The sequence below is a fragment of the Pundamilia nyererei genome, unplaced genomic scaffold (genome assembly GCF_000239375.1).
Source record: "Pundamilia nyererei isolate P.nyererei 1_Seehausen unplaced genomic scaffold, PunNye1.0 scaffold00127, whole genome shotgun sequence".
Lineage (NCBI taxonomy): Eukaryota > Metazoa > Chordata > Actinopteri > Cichliformes > Cichlidae > Pundamilia > Pundamilia nyererei.
In genome coordinates, this window is record NW_005187528.1 from 1,751,189 (window position 1) to 1,768,087 (window position 16,899).

At 40.7% G+C, this 16,899-nt stretch overlaps 2 protein-coding genes across 3 annotated transcripts; one reads left to right on the forward strand and one right to left on the reverse strand.

The window, feature by feature from the left end:
• Window positions 1-828: 828 nt before the first annotated feature.
• On the forward strand, window positions 829-7,885 carry inpp5e (inositol polyphosphate-5-phosphatase E). Of its 2 annotated transcripts, none has more exons than XM_005743105.2 (11): window positions 829-916; window positions 1,425-2,297; window positions 2,977-3,100; window positions 3,189-3,286; window positions 3,390-3,514; window positions 4,098-4,217; window positions 4,342-4,449; window positions 4,911-5,072; window positions 5,376-5,491; window positions 5,612-5,748; window positions 6,805-7,885. In XM_005743105.2, exons 2-11 carry the CDS (start codon window positions 1,495-1,497, stop codon window positions 6,935-6,937), a joined length of 1,926 nt encoding a protein of 641 aa, XP_005743162.1. In that variant the 5' UTR covers window positions 829-916; window positions 1,425-1,494; the 3' UTR covers window positions 6,938-7,885. The 2 variants fall into 2 exon arrangements, with proteins under 2 accessions (XP_005743162.1, XP_005743163.1); XM_005743106.1 differs by having other exon boundaries at window positions 833-883.
• Window positions 7,886-9,915: 2,030 nt separating this feature from the next.
• pmpca (peptidase, mitochondrial processing subunit alpha) lies at window positions 9,916-16,232 on the reverse strand. Its single transcript, XM_005743107.2, has 13 exons — window positions 16,132-16,232; window positions 13,691-13,893; window positions 13,514-13,593; window positions 13,346-13,428; window positions 13,149-13,243; window positions 12,965-13,065; window positions 12,139-12,402; window positions 11,909-12,001; window positions 11,711-11,829; window positions 11,539-11,629; window positions 11,005-11,067; window positions 10,774-10,918; window positions 9,916-10,691 (listed from the first exon to the last, which is right to left on the reverse strand). The coding sequence occupies exons 1-13, from the start codon at window positions 16,176-16,178 to the stop codon at window positions 10,522-10,524; spliced, it is 1,554 nt and encodes a 517-aa protein (XP_005743164.1). The 5' UTR covers window positions 16,179-16,232; the 3' UTR covers window positions 9,916-10,521.
• Between the last annotated feature and the right edge of the window lie 667 nt (window positions 16,233-16,899).

Sequence of the window (16,899 nt, forward strand, 5' to 3'; positions counted from 1 at the left end):
ATATATATATACACATATAATATATATATATATATACATATATATATGATCTAAGCTTTGATCTGAGCAGATCAAAGCTTAGATCATCTTTAGGTCTACTCGCTGAGAACAAAGGCTATGCTCTTGATTGTGATGTGAGGCAAAGTGGACAAATTGTAAGAGAATTAGAAATTAAATTGTAGCTGCAAATATCTACTCAATCGTATTACACAACACTGATTAAAATAGGCATGTTTTATGACATTTTGATGAGGGGTGGGCATGTTACTTGTACTTCCTGACCTTTGTTCTCTGTCATTTTTATAAAACACCCATGAGTCTTTTGATGTCAATTATATAACATTTTTTTCTTGGCATTTTAAATGATATATTTAGAGAGCCAAAGCAAAAAAAGTGGTGCTCAAAAGAGGAAGGGAATAGGAGCGCAGGATGGACTTTGGATTTGAGCAGTGTTGTCAATAACTTTGGTGATGTTCTGAGAGGTGAGTTGCCTTGTCTTTTTGTTTTTTAAGTATTACTAATACTTATATGTTGAAAATGTGCACTCACAGTGTTACAGAGTTCTTATGCCAGCACATTGAGCTACAGTGTAAATTTAGTAAAAATTAGCCTCTTAGTAGGCTAATTTAGGTCAGATGTCTGTTGCCTGGAGTCCTCTCTCCTCGTATAAGAAGAAGCTCCCTGGAAATGTTTCGAAGATGTGTAAGCTGCAGAAATGAGAAAGCAGGTGGTTATCCTAGTAGTTGACGCACAGGTATGGAAGTAATACCCCTTCTTAGCACACAGGGGCGCTGTGATACATGCTGAGTTCAGACTGCGACTCTCTTGGTAACAGAAATCTGTGTTGTCAAGCGTTGCTAAGGAAGTCACGGAGCTACTTTTGGTCAGTCACCCTAACACCAACAGTGCACAAAAGGTAGCTTTACTTTCAGCCTGATAAAAGAGACATAAATTGTTAGTGCAAACGACAGAAACTACCAAAGTTATCCGTTTGTTAATGTGGTCACAGAAACGTACGCTTTAGGCATTAGTTAGCACAGCTTTAGCATTTTAGCTTTGTTAGCTGCAGCTGCAGGTTGTTATCCAGTGAAGAGAAAAGCTTAACAGATGACATTGTTGTGTATGTAAACGTGATTTAGATGATGGCTTAAGTAGAATTGTTAAAGTAGACTTTAACGGGACTTTTCGTTCAGCATTAAAGTTGTTGAAACAAGCAGTAATTGCGTTAGCTCATGTGCTTTGTCTTTTTTAGCTACAGCTCTTGCTTTTAATTGCTTGAAATCAAAAATGTTTGTTGTTTCCACTGATTGGGTATTTGATGCAGTAACCCTCTGCCGTGGCTGATATCAGAACGTATATCAGACAGTAAAGTGATCGTTTGAAGGCCATGTCAGTAAAACAAACTCCGCCGTGTGTCTGAACAGGTCTTGTGCCACTTGAAAATGAGAGCGCTTCATCCACCTCACCACAGCTGGACTCAGACATGAGAAGAGGATGACTGAGGATGGAGAGGACGGCCCCCTCCATCACTCCTGTGAGGCTCCTGGTAAAGGAGACTCAATTGCCAATGACAGCAGCAAACTCAATACCTCCATAGTAGATGTAAAATCCACCAACGGGCACAAGGATGACCTTAGGCTTAGAAACACAAGGGAAGGGATCAGTCCGTATCAGCCCCGCCCCCCCTTGCTACCCAGACTGTCGAAGTCCAGCAAAAGCATTTCATTGGAGGAGACTGTGAGAACCAGGAGGCTGAGAAACAGCCAAGAGAGTCTGAGCGACCCAGCTGAGACCGGCTCCTCCACAGACTCGCTTAAAGAGGATGAAACTGTTGTAGCTCCGAGTGGGTTCGTTATCCAGGGTACAGCTGCAGTGAGGAATGAGCGGGATCCCAGTGCGAGACCCCATTCTGCTGTTCCAACTGGATCCCCAGCCTTCCGGGACAGAGGGAGTAGTCTTTCTGACTATGAAAGGAGACCCCGCAGCCAGCAGAGCGACCTTACAGTCCAGCAGTGGAGGGCCGCCAAGGTGCGCCTGTCTCCGGTGCAACCCACCGGACCACTGCCTGCTCTGGAGAAGAGCTTTGCGTCAGCCACTTTGAGGGCAGCTAATAGGATTGACAGGGATTGTTTGGATTATGCCATGCCGGCCAGAGAGAAGCTTGGAGAAAGGCTCCACAGGAACCTGAGCGACAGCCGGCTTTTGGAGAACATGGGGTCGGATAGTGCCTCTGTCAACTCCATGAGGTCCACCTACAGCGTACTCAGCCCCATCAGACCGCAGGATATGAGGAACAGGTAGGTTTAGCAGGTAATATAAAGATGCACCTGTAGTCATCATCCTTGTGCTGGATTTGAAGGCTCTATTGTAAGATGTCCTGTAGATTAAAGTAACTGCACTCAGCTTCCTGTTAAACTGTAGTTACTTACCAGTCTCTTTCAAGGGTATTAAGCTAGTGACACTTAAAAACAAAAGAAGTAAGATGGGGTGTGTTTTTGTTTTGTTTTTGTTTTTTTGTCTGGATGAGCCCTTTCTAAGCTCACCCACTTTATACTCATATTACCCTTCTATCTTTCCTTTATTACAGTACACTTTAGCTCCAAAACCCCCACGCTCCCCTGCAAGCTGTGTTAGATTTAATTCATCTTTCATCATTCATCTTTCATTCCTCTTTCCAAACTAAATTTGAAATGTTTACACGTTAGTCTGCGATACTTTGTGGTAAAGAAATCAACATCTGAGCTGCTTTAGCTAAAAATGCACAAATAAGAATAAACAGCCTCCATTACTGGAGCAAAGAAGAACATAGGTGTGAGGAGATTCAGCAGGGTTTTTGACAGGATGAGTGGTAAAATGGTTCTTAGTCCACTGCTTTAATACTTATAAAGATGAATTATTGACCTGACCTCAGAGATAGCAGCCTTACAGCTGTGATTAAACTCGATATATGTGCTGATTTTACTTTTCGTCATCCAGGAGTTTTATGGAGGGCAGCGTGCTGGGTAGTGGTGCCTTGCTTGGGGCTGAGGAGCTGGACCGCCTCTTCCCCGACAGGAGAGTTGGCATCTACATCGCCACTTGGAACATGCAAGGAGAGAAGGTGGGAGGATGTTGTGACCTGCAGCATCTCTCACAAAGGTTTTTCTGATGGAGAAACTGAATCATAACCAAATTCCTGCCATTTTCAGGGCCTTCCAGTCAACTTAGATGATCTCCTCCTTCCAACAGACTCTGAATTTGCACAAGACTTTTATGTTATTGGGGTCCAGGAGGGCTGTCCTGACAGGTGGATCATTTAATGTTTTAAATAAAAGCCAGTTATTATGATGAATTACTCCGTAATGGCTCTCATTTTCCGCTTACTAATATGTAACTTTGTTTGTGTGCAGGAGGGAGTGGGAGACCAGACTTCAGGAGAGTCTGGGACCTTACTACGTCATGTTATATGCAGCTTCACATGGTGTTTTATATCTCACTGTATTTGTCAGAAGGGACCTCATCTGGTTCTGCTCAGGTCTGTCCTACTCTACGTATTAGTTCAGGAGGGATGGTGATTATGAAATGATATTTCTAAATTGCTCATATTTCTGTGGTGACTTGTGTATTTAATAGCATGTTGTCTTAAAGACAGGGTTTCTGGAGGTATTAAATGATTAAAATTGATTTCTTGTTCCTCAAAACAGGCTTTAAAAGGTTTAAATAGTCTTTAATTCAGATAGGTCTTTTATACTGTTGAATTAATTTTCTTAACTAATCAATTATTTGAGCTTTAAAATCTGAAAAAATAATCAAAGCTAAGCTGTGAATGTTTAGTTTTCTAGATTAAACCTTTCTATAATGTACTTAAAATGCTGTTTACAAGTCGATATGAATATCAAAACACTTGAAAAGATCCTTTAGTTTCAACTTACAACTCTCTACTGATATCCTTGTTGTTTTGGATGAAATGCTCCACCTACTATAACTGGCCAGAGGATTGTGACAAGGATTTTGTTGTAGTGACATGTTGATTTGTGTGCACATGAACATGAACCACCTGAAAAGCGCTATACAAATACACGCCGTTTACCTTTCTTCTTCTTTATTTTTTTGCACAGAGGCGGAGCACGCCACAGTCACAACGAGGATCATCTCGCAGATCAAGACCAAAGGCGCAGTGGGGATTGCCTTCACCTTTTTTGGCACTTCTTTCCTTTTCGTTACTTCCCATTTTACCTGTTAGTAGCAGCTTTTCCAAGTCAGAGAAGCTTTTTTTTACACTGCACATTAGTGTATTGCATTTAAACCCTACAGCCGGCCAATGTTGCACATTTCTAATGTGTTTTTCTGTTTTTCTCCCAGCCGGTGATGCCAAAGTCTACGAGAGAATACTTGATTACAACAAGATTGTCGAGGCTCTAGCTCTTCCAAAAGGCCTTCCAGATACCAACCCGTACCGCTCCACACCATGTAAGACTCTCTGAAGCTACTTTGTGTGAATAATTTAAAATGTTAAAGCTATTTGGATGGTTTATGCATCAGAATACTTAATCTTTTAAAGATGTAACAGTATAAAAGTGGCATGCATTCATTTTGATAAGACAAATAATCTTAAAACATTGCATTCATTTTCTAATTGTCCTTCTTTTTCAATCAAATCACAACATGATTGATTGCAACATCTATAATTAGATTAAACATTCCTAGACACCTAGGTTTAGGATTATTTGCAGGAGGAGTGAATAAGTGGTCTGGCTAATGTACAAGAAGGTTTTTCTCTATAAATATAACAATCTATTTTTGTATTTGTTTCCATGGCCATCTTTGTACCAGCAGTTACTGATGATCTATATGTGGTTAAAATCTTAGTGCTTATAACACTAATTGCCAGAATTCAGTGAAAATCAATGGAATATAATTTTTCACTGCAGCTGACGTCACCACAAGATTCGATCAGGTCTTCTGGTTTGGAGACTTTAACTTTCGGCTGGATAAAGACCGGAGTGAGGTGGAGGCCATCATAAGCTCCACAGTAGGTGGCGATATGAGCCCTCTGCTGGAGCACGATCAGCTCTCCAAGGAAATGAAGGAAGGTATGCACATAGGAAGCCAAAGCGTCAACATTTGCAAAAACTCAGAAAGTTGATTTTGTTCATCTGGACGTCGCGCTTTCAGTGGGAGAAACATTTTGTCACTTCAGACTGAAAAAGTGGCTTGGCTGAGTGATGAAAATGATTTTCCCACAGGAAATGCAACGACTGGATGAGCAGAACCAACTTTCTTGGATTTTCTTCCCTACATGATTTTTTATGCATCTAAACAGTTGCAAAAGTTTTTATAGAAATAGGTTGTTGTTTTCCATTGATTCTTATCCTGTGAGTTGTTTGTCCCTCCAGGGTCAATCTTTAAAGGTTTCCAAGAGGCGTCAATACACTTCTTACCCACGTACAAATTCGACATTGGTCGCGATGTCTATGACACCACTTCTAAACAGAGAACACCTTCATACACAGTAAGTAGAACAAAGACGTGTCGCACATGACAAAAGATAAACGCCTTAAGTTTTTTAAAAACACTTTGTTATTTCTATTAAAGTGGCTCTCAAACACATAGAACCTCTCTGTGTTCACAGGACAGGATCCTATTCAGGAGCAGGCAGGCTAATGACATAAAAACACTCATGTATACCAGCTGCTCGAACATCAAAACCTCGGACCACCGGCCTGTCATTGGTGTCTTTCAGGTCAAACTCAGGCCAGGAAGAGACAAGTGAGTCCCACTAACATTCACACATACACCTTAGTGCTGTAGTCCTTTTCAATTAAATTTAATTTCACATAAAGTTGGAACTTAATAGCCTGAAAGAAGGCATAAGTAAAAGTTGCCTTTTAATATGACCTATTTGACTGAGAGCCTTCACTCTCAGCGGTGTCACGTTTGGGCCTAGCACTTGTTTCTAGAGAGTCACTGGTGTAGGCATGTGTGGAGACTTATTGAGATTAGGCGCTGGCACAGGGTCTAGGGAAAAGAGATAAGAGCTTTTTTTTGGTTCCCACTCCTGTTATCCCATTCAAGTTTTCAACAAGTAACACAATTTATGAAGTAATATGTTAGATCAGATTCAGATGGGTTTTTTAGTGACACCAAATCACAGTAGTAGTCAGTCTCAAGCTCTTTGTATTGTAAGGTTAAGAGCTCTGCATCAGTAGAAACCCAAGAATCTCCTTTGACTAAGCATTTAGAAAATGAAGGAAGAAAAAGTCATCCCCAAGCAGAAGCAGCCTTGAGAAGACAGAACAGAGTAGAATAGAGAGAGAATGAAACACAAACAGGATGAAACTACGTGCAGCAGTGACATATAAAGGGGGAGAGTAAGAGAGTCCCCCAGAGGCTCCAGGCTTTAGTGATGTAATAAACTGTGCTGTCGTGGATTTTCGTAGGTAGTGCAAAGGTTATCATTGTGAAAGAATCCTGACAATCTTTAGCTGTGGTCACAAAACAGTAGCTCTGTGTCATACAAATTTGATGGCCTACCCAGGTTTATTAAGTTCATGTTGCACTGTGTGGGTTGCAGTTAAATTAAAGTCCATCCATCCATCCATCCATCTTCATCCGCTTTGTCCGGGGCCGGGTCGCGGGGGCAGCAGCCTAAGCAAAGGGTTAAATTAAAGTGTTGCTGAAATATTACAATGCAAAAATCCATGCCTTAAATGATGGTTCTTTTTCACTGGACTGCAATTGATCATTTGGTAAACGATCAGTTGTGCTTTATGCATTTTGACTTTCTAACACCTGTAATGTTGTATTTGCTTGTATTTTTGTCAGCATTCCTCTGTGTGCCGGACAGTTTGACCGAAGCTTGTACTTGGAAGGTATCAGGAGGAGGCGGATCACCAGAGAAATAAAGACAAAGGAGGCCATGAAGAACCAAAGCAGCACGATCTGCACCATCTCTTAAAACCCATTAAGGAACACTCTGGACCAGATCAGGCTGGATTGGATCAGACCTGTGCCAGAAACAGGAAGGCCAGAAAGGACAAAAAGGAAAAACCAAAGTTGTCTTAACTACACAAATCCCAGCTGTGGTCGAGGTAACTGAGGTGCAGCTGTGTCCCGAAGAAGCTGGCTAGACTCGAGGGCAGGGATCTCGAGGTCATGCAGATATCAGCATTCTGGCCTTTATTTATTCTGCCCCCTGTACTCAAACATAACTAGGGAAGGGGGGTCTCCCTTTGTGGCTTAAAGTTCAGTCACATGCTCCAGTGTGGACTGATAAGACCTTACAGACAGTAACAATACCTATTTTCTCTCTATTTTTTGTAGCCGTTTAAGAAGCATCATATACTATAATACTCTGTTTTTCTGAATGCTATACCAGTGTTCAAATGCCTTGTGATGTTTGTCATGAAGTAATGTACTAAACATAACTACAGCACACTTTTAGGTGTCCGTTTTGTTGGAGAGTTTTGAGGATCAGGTCAAATATAGACTCTGAAGAGCATGTTGCACCTTGTTAAGAGCTACTGTTAAATTCAGGGAAATTACAGTTATTTGATGCTTTTATTCAATATTTCTTAAAGGAACTCACTTGCTATAAAAAAAAACGTTTGAGCATTTTAATGATATTACTACTATATTACTACCATTATTGCTACCTTTTGTGTGATTAGGCCAAGTGAACCTTTGCAACACTAAACGCAATGCCTTACCTCTCATCTTATTACTGTGTAAACTGTCCATGTACTGTATGTAGCAGCACATTAATCATCTGCATTCCCAGCATGAAGAGCATTCTGTTTTTAAAAAAAAGTGCCTGTGGGTATTGTTTTTACATCATCGGGACCTCTTATCCATAACTATATCTTTTTATGTCACCTGATGTAACATCCCATAATAAAGGTTTGAAAACACCTTTGTTTGTTGGATACATTTTGCCCATAACAGATGTATTTAAGTGTGGGGGAGCACAATGTGTTGCAATGTTATCAACTTAATATAGTAGTTATAATACTGTGTTAAATCTAAGGTGTAGCTGAGCACCAGCTTCCAGAGCTTAAAGATGAAGCCTGTGTGGGAATCCCCAAAACTGCAGTTTCTCCAATGGCCACTTGAGGGTGCTTCTTAAACTGAGTCAAAAATAGTTGTCCCTTTGTCACTACCAAAGGTTAAAATTAGGGGCATGATGTACAGGCTTACAGCCATCTTGTTAACAATCATGTAGTAAAAAGAAAGTGTGAAATAACTCATGTTTTATAGTCTAGATTCTTCAAAATAGCTATTCTTTTCTTTGATTACTGCTCTGCACACTCTTGGCATTCTCTCGATGAGCTTCATGTGATAGTCAGCTGAAATGGTTTTCCACTTGTTGGCCCTTTTCCCGTCACTCTGCAGTCCATCAGATCCCAACCCATCTAGACTGGGTTTAGGTCAGGTGACTGTAAAGGCCAAGCCATTTGGTGCAGCACTCCATCACTTTCCTTCTTGGTCAAATAGCCCTTACGCAGCCCAGAGGTGTGTTTGGGGTGACTGTCCTGTTGAAAAATAAATGATGGTCCAACTAAACGCAAACCTGAGATGGGATGGCATGTTGCTACAAGATGCTGTGGTAGCCAATCTGGTTCAACGTACCTTCAGCTTTGAAAAAATCCCCAACAGTGTACCAGCAAAGCACCTCCAATCCATCACACCTCCTCCACGCTTCACAGTGGGAACCATGCATGTAGAGACCATCTTTTGATCTTTTCTGTGTCGCAGAAAGACACAGCAGGTGTAACCAAAGATCTCAGATTTGGACTCGAGCAGTCTCCTCTGAACAGTTGATGTAGAGATGTGTCTTTTACTGACTCTGTGAGGCATTTATCTGGGCTCTAATTTGAGGTGCTGTTAACATGATTTTCTGAGGCTGGTGACGCACATGAATTTATCCTCAGGAGCAGAGGTGACTCTTGGTCTTCCTTTCCTGGGGTGGTCCTCGAGAGTTTCATCGTAGCGCTTGATGGTTTTTGCGACTGCACTTGGGGGCACATTCAAAGTTTTAGCAATTTTTCGTATTCACTGACCTTCAGTTCTTAAAGTAATGATGGACTGTTGTTTCTCTTTACTTAGCTGACTGGTTCTTGCCATATTATGAATTTTAAGTTGTCACAGCTGTTAGCTGTGTACAAACCTTACTTCTGCACAACACAACTGATGGTCCCAAACCCACTGAGAAGGCAAGAAATTACACAAATGAACCCTGACAAGGCACACCTGTGAAGTGAAAACTATTTCAGGTGACTACATCATGAAGCTTATTGAGAGAAGGCCAAGGTTTGCAGTGTTGTCAACAAAGAAAAGGGTGACTACTTTGAGGAATTAGGGTGACCAACCATCCTCCTTTTTTGCACTTGTTGACTTGTAAAAGCCTATATGATATTTTTTATTTTACCATTCATTAACGGCACAGAGAAGGCATTGTTTGAATATGTTAACGTTTTCTTTAAGCAAACAGTATTATTAAAGTTCTTCATGACTGGGCCAAGTGTCCACTTTTTGGGAAACCAAAATATGGTCACCCTACTAAAATATAAAACATATTTAGAGTTAATTATCTGCATTTCTTTGCTTCATAATTCCATATATTTTGTTTTATATATTTGATGTCTTCAATGTGTATCTACAATATAGAAAGTAGTAAGAACAAAAAAACAACATTAAATGAGAGGTTGTGTTCAAAGTTTTGACTCTTAGATTGTGCGTTCCTGTGAGAATATCCATGAAACACAGACAAAAAAATAATCAAGTCAACATATGTAGACAATCACTGCAAGTCAAACACTCAGACTATAACCTGCTTTTTCTATTCTTTGCCCTTATGTGGTCGTCACACAGCTGTGGCTCCTCATAACCAATGTGATTTGCAAAGCCTTCAGCGTAACAGTAAAAACAAACACCACACTTGTTTAACCATCTTTTTACTGTACAATACACGAATCACAATTTCAGTCTGGAGGACAAGCAGTCAACTCAGTGACTGATCCAAAAATCTCCATTTTGTTTTTAATCATATATTATGTAACTTTCTGCTGTCTCCGTACCTATAAAAGGACATTATGAAGTCTTGTTGTATAAATAACAGTTTAATCCACTGACTCTGGAATAAAGAATTTTTAGAGAGCTGCGATCTGCAAAGAAAGTAATGGTGGAATAAAAAAAACGAAAGAGTTTTAGGGGCATCCAGAACACAGTCTACTCTGAGTGGCTCTGTGACACTGATGGGGTTTTTAAATGGGAACCTTACATGATAATTTTGTGTTTCTTTAAAAGCAAACTCCTGCAAACCTCCCATAAAAATAATGAATTATTGACTTCCTGGCAACAAAACAAAAATACAGTTGTATACAGACTAGGATTACTGTAGAGTACAATGTGTCATTTCTTTAAAATCACCCCTTCTCTCAGAGGTATTTGTCACCCTTCACAGTAAGCTGTGGTGATTTCCGTGTTCGGAGGGAACACTAGTGTAATCTTCAAGTCCAGTTTATGTAAAGTGATGATGCGGGTCTATCTGAAGAGGCGGTATGTGCGGGGCAGACGTCCGTCCTTGCTGGACAAGGCGGCCTGGATGTGTTCGTACGAGGGCAGCTCCATGAGATCTCCAAGCGCTGCGACAGCTGGCTTACTGCGCAGCATCTTGGTGGTCACTCTTTTAATGTCACCAGGTGTCACGCTGCCTGAAAATTATTTGAATATTATCGTCACATAAATTTAGATGACTTGCAAAGAAAAGAACACAAAAATCCTTCCAGTACTCACTTATTAGATGACAGAGCTCATGTGGCAGCTTTCTCTTTCCTGTGGAGAGAACCTGACGACCAACGTCTTCAAAAATAACCGGCCGTGATTCAAGGTTCATCATCAACATGGACTTCAGCTGAGTCTTTGCCCTCTCCAGCTCCATCTGGGCACATAAGGGAAATTTATTAAAAGAACTGTGTAATTTTTATTCCGCTAAATGATGAGGACAAAGCTTGTGGCGATCATTACCTCTCCTGCACTGCCGCCCATCTGAATGAACTCTCTGGTGATTATTTCCACCATTTCTCTCACCTGGAAATGAATAAATGAAATAAGAAAAAGAACCACAAAAAACATGACAAACTATTCACTGGAGGTGAACTTTTCCCAAATATACACTCAGCTCCTTACAGGGACAAAAAAGCAAGAGCACATTACCCATTCATCCTCTCTTTACTGGCTTCCTGCCACTTTTAGAATTTAGTTTTAGATTTTATTGCTTGTTCTTAAGTATTTGACCTTTGCCCCCTTTTTTATCTAAGCCTTTAAGCATCCACCCTCAAGTTAGGGCACTAAGGTTTTCTAATCAGAGGATTCTGGATGTTCCCAGGACAAGGTCAAAAACAGAGGGGATCGGGCCTTTCCAGTTGCAGGCCGTGTCCTACCCCAGAGCACCAGAGCTGCCAAAGCCTCATCAGAAAAAGTTTCAAAATTTAATTGAGAAATTTGTTACAGAATCCTAACAGATACTCTGCAGCTGTCCTGTGTTGAGACTGTACCAACCTGTCTGGGGTCTGCACTAGCATGGATACACAGTAGGCCGCTGTCCTCGTAGCTATGATGGTAGGAGGTGGCGTTGTACATCCAATGATGTCTACAACAGATAACAAAAATTTAACAGTCGGTGACGACTAATTGGAATAGTTTTAGTACAATTTGCTTGTGAGACGCTCACCTGTTAAGGACGTTCAGGTACAGTCGGGTAAACATGCCTTTCCCGGGTCCTCCTGCAGAGAAGGAGCCGCCTCCACCCATCATCATGTTGAGCACAGCGAATGGGATAAAGTCATCCTCCTGTAAAGGGAACATTTTTACCCTTTAACATGTCTCAGGCCCCTGATTGGAGACTTTCCAAGACACTGCAAACACCCACCAGGTAGGAGCAGCTCTCCAGGCCGATCATGATGTGGGTAAGTTCTGGGATGGGGGTGGGGCCGAGGCTCACGTCTGACATATCCTTCTCCATCTAACAGAATAAAACACAATGTCCAACTTTTAAAGAGCCGTTAAAAAGATCATTTGCTTTCTCCAGCAGAACGGAGGAATAATAACAAAAACAGGTATCTGCCAAACTGTGATTTTAAACAGAGCCTGGTTAATCACCTTGACGATGCCACCAGTGTACTGTGCTACAGAGAGGTCCACGTTGGGCGCTGAACTCGTTCCCCACACTGGTTTTACGTCCAGCAGGTATTTCCTGGCACTTTCGACCAGCTGCTCGTGCTCGATGCCCACTCCTGCCAGCACCATGCGCTCTGGACGGTAATAGTTACGCAGGTAACTGTGAAGCACATTCTTGTCAATCTTATCCACATTTTCTGCAGGACAAAAACGAGGCAGTCCGACTGTGTTGCCTCGATACGCAGCCTGGAAACAAAACAACAAAGAAGGGTCACATATAGATTTAAAGATGAAAACAAACTAGGACTACTCACCATTGAGTTTGACATCAATGAGGTCAGAATATCTAAAAGTAATCCCTCTGACCCAATCAGACTTCAAATTACTCCAAACACTCATTTTCATAATTTTTGCCACTCCTGACTCTGTATGATATCAACAAGAGCGAAGCTCCTTAATGTGATTAACCCTGACATACAGAAGCCTTTTTCACTCCTTGTTCAAATCTTCTGTTTGCACGAGGCCTCCAATAAGAAGAAATTTGGCTTAAAGGAAGGGTGGACTCAAAGAGGGAAGAAGCAAAACAGCTTGGTTCAGACTGTGAGTGAATGGAGAGGCTGCACAAAAGCTCAGCTAAGGCAAATGGATCGTTTTGGACTGTGAATCATGCAAAGTTACTCTATCAGAGTAGAAACGAGCATTGAAATTTTGACAGTGGATTTTGGTTTCATTAGTAATTCACTGATTAATAAGAAAATGGGATGAATGGCTGGATGGACTAGCTAAGGAATAATGAGGCATAACTCACAGCATGGATCATCTCAGTGAGTAATGGCTCAGGATCTGGCCTCATGTTGAGATCTTCTAACTCAAAGCGCACCGCCATTCTGGTCATCTCGAGCTCTTCATCTGCACACAAAGAAACAGTTTGTATTACCGGTGGAGACTCTTGGACCGTTTGTGAGGACTGACCCTAAATTATATGTCCTTACCCAGCAGGCGAGGCTGCAGAACAGCATCAGACAGAAGACTGACCACTGTGTCCAGACCTTTCACTTCAGCAGACACTGCATACATTGTGGTGTCTCTGCAAAGCAAAACAACCAATCAACACACCTCAAATCAGCTGTGTGTTGTTTGCGTTTATCATTACATCATTCCACACTGAGACGGGAACTGCGTTAAATACCTGGATGTCTGGCAGTCACAGATCCCCCCGTGTTTCTCTAACGTAAGAAGGATTTCATCTTTACTCCCATACTGTGCTGTGGACTAAAGACATAAATGTTGTTCTCAGGTTTATTGCTCGCACCTCCACCTTTTTGGTCTTTTTCATTGGATTTTATTTAATACTTACAGAAAATGCAAGTTTTTCTAAGAAGTGTGCAATCCCACTTGGATACTTTGCTTCATGTCTGGATCCCGAATTAACCAAAACTAACAAAAGGAAGAAAGAGAGAGAATCTCACTTTATCCAGTTCTTGCAGGTGACAAAGAACTGTGAATATATCAGCACATCAAAGACACAACTTACCTCCAACTGTGCAGAATTCACCAAACTTGTTTTGGGAAGCAACTTTGAGGCCATTTTCTAGAGTGGTAATCTTGGTCTCATATTTTTCCTGACCATCCACTGAAGCGAACACTGGTTTGGGGATCCCAGGCAACGGTGTAGAGAGGGAGATATTTGGGTATCCGCCACCACTGCTGTATTTCCGGTAAGCTGCTATCCCATACCTTGGATGACAATAAAACAACTGCTATAAAAAAAAAAAAAAACCTCATCAACTTTTAAAAGCTGAATTTCAAAAGCCAACTTTTGAAAAAACTGCAGCTTATACAACATGACCAATAAATATTAACATTGCTGGGTTTAATTTTTGTACAACCTTTACATTGTACATAGCCCTTCTAGCCACAGCTACTTTAAAGACCTCACCAATTAGTCTTCTGACAAACAATGTGCCAATACAAAAATAAAAACAAACAGTACAACAAACAGCAATGGAGACAACAGTGACTAACACAAATACTGACAAACTTCATAGAACAGCTAAGAAGACATATTTTAGAGATTTGGCCTTAAAGTTTAAAATCAGTTCATGTTTTTATCTATGGTGGCAGAATGTTCAACACCTTTAAATGTTAAAGAGGACTGACCATTTTGTTACCTTCTTACTTTGCATTCTGCATCAATTCACTTAAATTCAATTCAAATGGTGCCAATCCACAACAGTAACCTCAGGACATTTTATACTGCAAGTTAAAGACCCTAAAGTATTAAAAAGAAACCCCAAGAATCACATGACCCCCTATGAGCAAGCACTTGGCAACAGTGAGAAAAAAAATAAAATCTTTTAATAATACAGTATAGATACCAAATGGATATGCTATCTATAAAATTCGCAAAGCTTAAATATCAAATGTCTTCAGAATTTTACAATGATGATACTACTACTACTAATAATTGTACTGGCATCTTGTCCAGTACTTTAAAGCCTTGTTTGTCATATGCTCTTTTTGGCAATATGTTACTGTTACACAACAGAAAAGCTGAGACAAAATAATATCGTGACGTGCAGACATACCTGAGCGGGCTAAGATCTTACAAGCTGAATCATTCAACTAGAAGAAAACAATCTGCATCAGAAACTTCTGAACATCCATTATATATGGCAGTTGCTTGAAAGAGGCCTGTCCTCTTAGTGTCAGGCACAAAGTGGAGTGGAAAATTGTTTGTTTTTTTAATTTCCATGTTTAAAAACAGGAAAAAAGAAGAAGAAGAATAAAAAAGGAAAAGAAAATCCAGCTTGCATGTTTTCCATACTCTTCAGAGGGAAACAGCCATTTTGCAAAGACATACTATTGTCTGCAGACTTTTTGGTCAGTAGGTGGTGATTTCATTACTGCTGATCTCTAGTCTGGACCAGGTTAGCTTTGCAGCATATTTTACCCAGTAAGAAAATGAAAATCGAATTACTTGATGAATTGTTGCAGCCCTAAATTCTAACAGCTGCAATCCTTTCAGTTTATGCATTTAACCTCCTCATATTTTTCAAATATTACAATTTACACCAATTAAGTGAACACACAGGGAAAACTTTCGGTTAACTTAGCCAGCTGAAAACAAGCTTCACATGACTGCTTAACATGATTGCCAGTGTTAGGGTAAGTGAATCCAGATCACTTGAGTATACTGAAGTGGCTTCGTAGTACAGAGCCCTGGCCATGGTTAAGCTCCTCTAGCTGTGAGAAAACTCTGTTCTGATTGGCTTTCCATCATAAAAAGAACAGTGTGGGTTTTGTGTTTACAGCCACAGCCATGCAACAGGGATCAGCATATTCACTGACATCATATAGCACCAAAAGTACGTAAAAACTCTCTGAAAATGACTATTTTCACCTTTTGACTCAAATAGATTAGGTGCACATAGATACTATTATCGACTTCATTGTCCAAACGTGTTTGGAGCTTAAAAGTTTAACATTCCTCTTATAGCACTTCTATAATATCATAATCTCAGCCACACAGTGATAAATTCAAAGTCAGCACGTATAATCCTCCACCATCCTCAGGCAAACGCACATTATTAAGTCCAGCAATCTATTCTCTTTTAGCCAAATATGTCTCTTCATATTCAAATTCTCAACAAAACAGCCTTAACTAGCACGTCTATTTAAAATATATTAAAACAAAGTAGAACAATTCTTTATCTCGGACATTACAGAAAGCCGCTAAAATAATGCCAAAGCTTAAGCGAGAGGAGCATTTTTAGCTTCATTAACGGGTTATGATGTAACTTAGCATCATGCTAGCTGCTAATTAACGGTGACGAGGACGTAGAGAATTTCTAAACCCGCAGGGATGAGCGGAAACGTCAGGTGGGAGACAGTGGGTGTATCGGTGCTGCTGCAGTCTGTTCGCGTTAAACTCCACATTAGCGACACTGTAAGCGTTTATTTAAAACGTGTTACCTCTGAACCCGACTCCAGGTTCTGCACCTCGACATGTGAGTCGCCATCCTGGATCCTCTGTGACGGAGATCAACCCGGATGACGACGAAAGCTACTCGAAGCACTTCCGCTTTCAACCAGCTGACGGTTGTTGAACATGCAGCCCAGGGGCCAAAACCACACGATGTTACTGAATAATAAGAACATCACAGTGAAGTCATTAATAATTATTTAATAATCAGTTATAATTGTTAAATAAAAAACACTGCAATTTCAGCTACGGGGGACAAACACATGTTTTAGGTTATTGCCATCCAAGTACATGACCCGTCCATTACCTCCTCAGTGTGGTGAAGTCACCCTGCAACCTTAACAGAAAAACAGCCCCGAAGCGTCATGTTTCCACCTCTGTGCTTGAGTGTGGGGATGGTGTGCTTAGGAAAATATTAAGCATTTCTCTTCCTCCAAACACGACAGGTCAAGCTGATGCCAGATAGTTTCATTTGACTACAGAACTTTCTTCCATGCTTTCTCTAAATCCTTTAGGTGTTCATTAAGTGTTTGTTGGGAAACTTAAGATTACCCTGTATATGTCCCTTCTTGGGCAGGTAGACCTTTGGTTGATATTCTGTTTTTCTCCATTAAAACGAAACAACCATAAAAATTACACTTAAAAATTCAACAAACTCAAATCAACATTGAGCAGAAATCCATTTTGAAAATTTATAGCACACTCCTGATCTAGAAGATTGACAGTACCTGTCTGGGGAGATAGTAACCCAGATTATT

Bases quoted from the DNA above. Each gene is read 5' to 3' on its own strand.
- inpp5e (XM_005743105.2), top strand. From the start codon at position 1,495: ATGACTGAGGATGGAGAGGACGGCCCCCTCCATCACTCCTGTGAGGCT. The intron at 5,492-5,611 runs GTAAGTAGAACA...CTGTGTTCACAG, and splicing joins AGAGAACACCTTCATACACA to GACAGGATCCTATTCAGGAG. The intron at 5,749-6,804 runs GTGAGTCCCACT...TATTTTTGTCAG, and splicing joins CTCAGGCCAGGAAGAGACAA to CATTCCTCTGTGTGCCGGAC.
- pmpca (XM_005743107.2), bottom strand. From the start codon at position 16,178: ATGGCGACTCACATGTCGAGGTGCAGAACCTGGAGTCGGGTTCAGAG. The intron at 13,894-16,131 runs GTAACACGTTTT...TTGTCATCCAAG, and splicing joins ACCTGGAGTCGGGTTCAGAG to GTATGGGATAGCAGCTTACC. The intron at 13,594-13,690 runs GTAAGTTGTGTC...TCCTTTTGTTAG, and splicing joins TGAATTCTGCACAGTTGGAG to TTTTGGTTAATTCGGGATCC.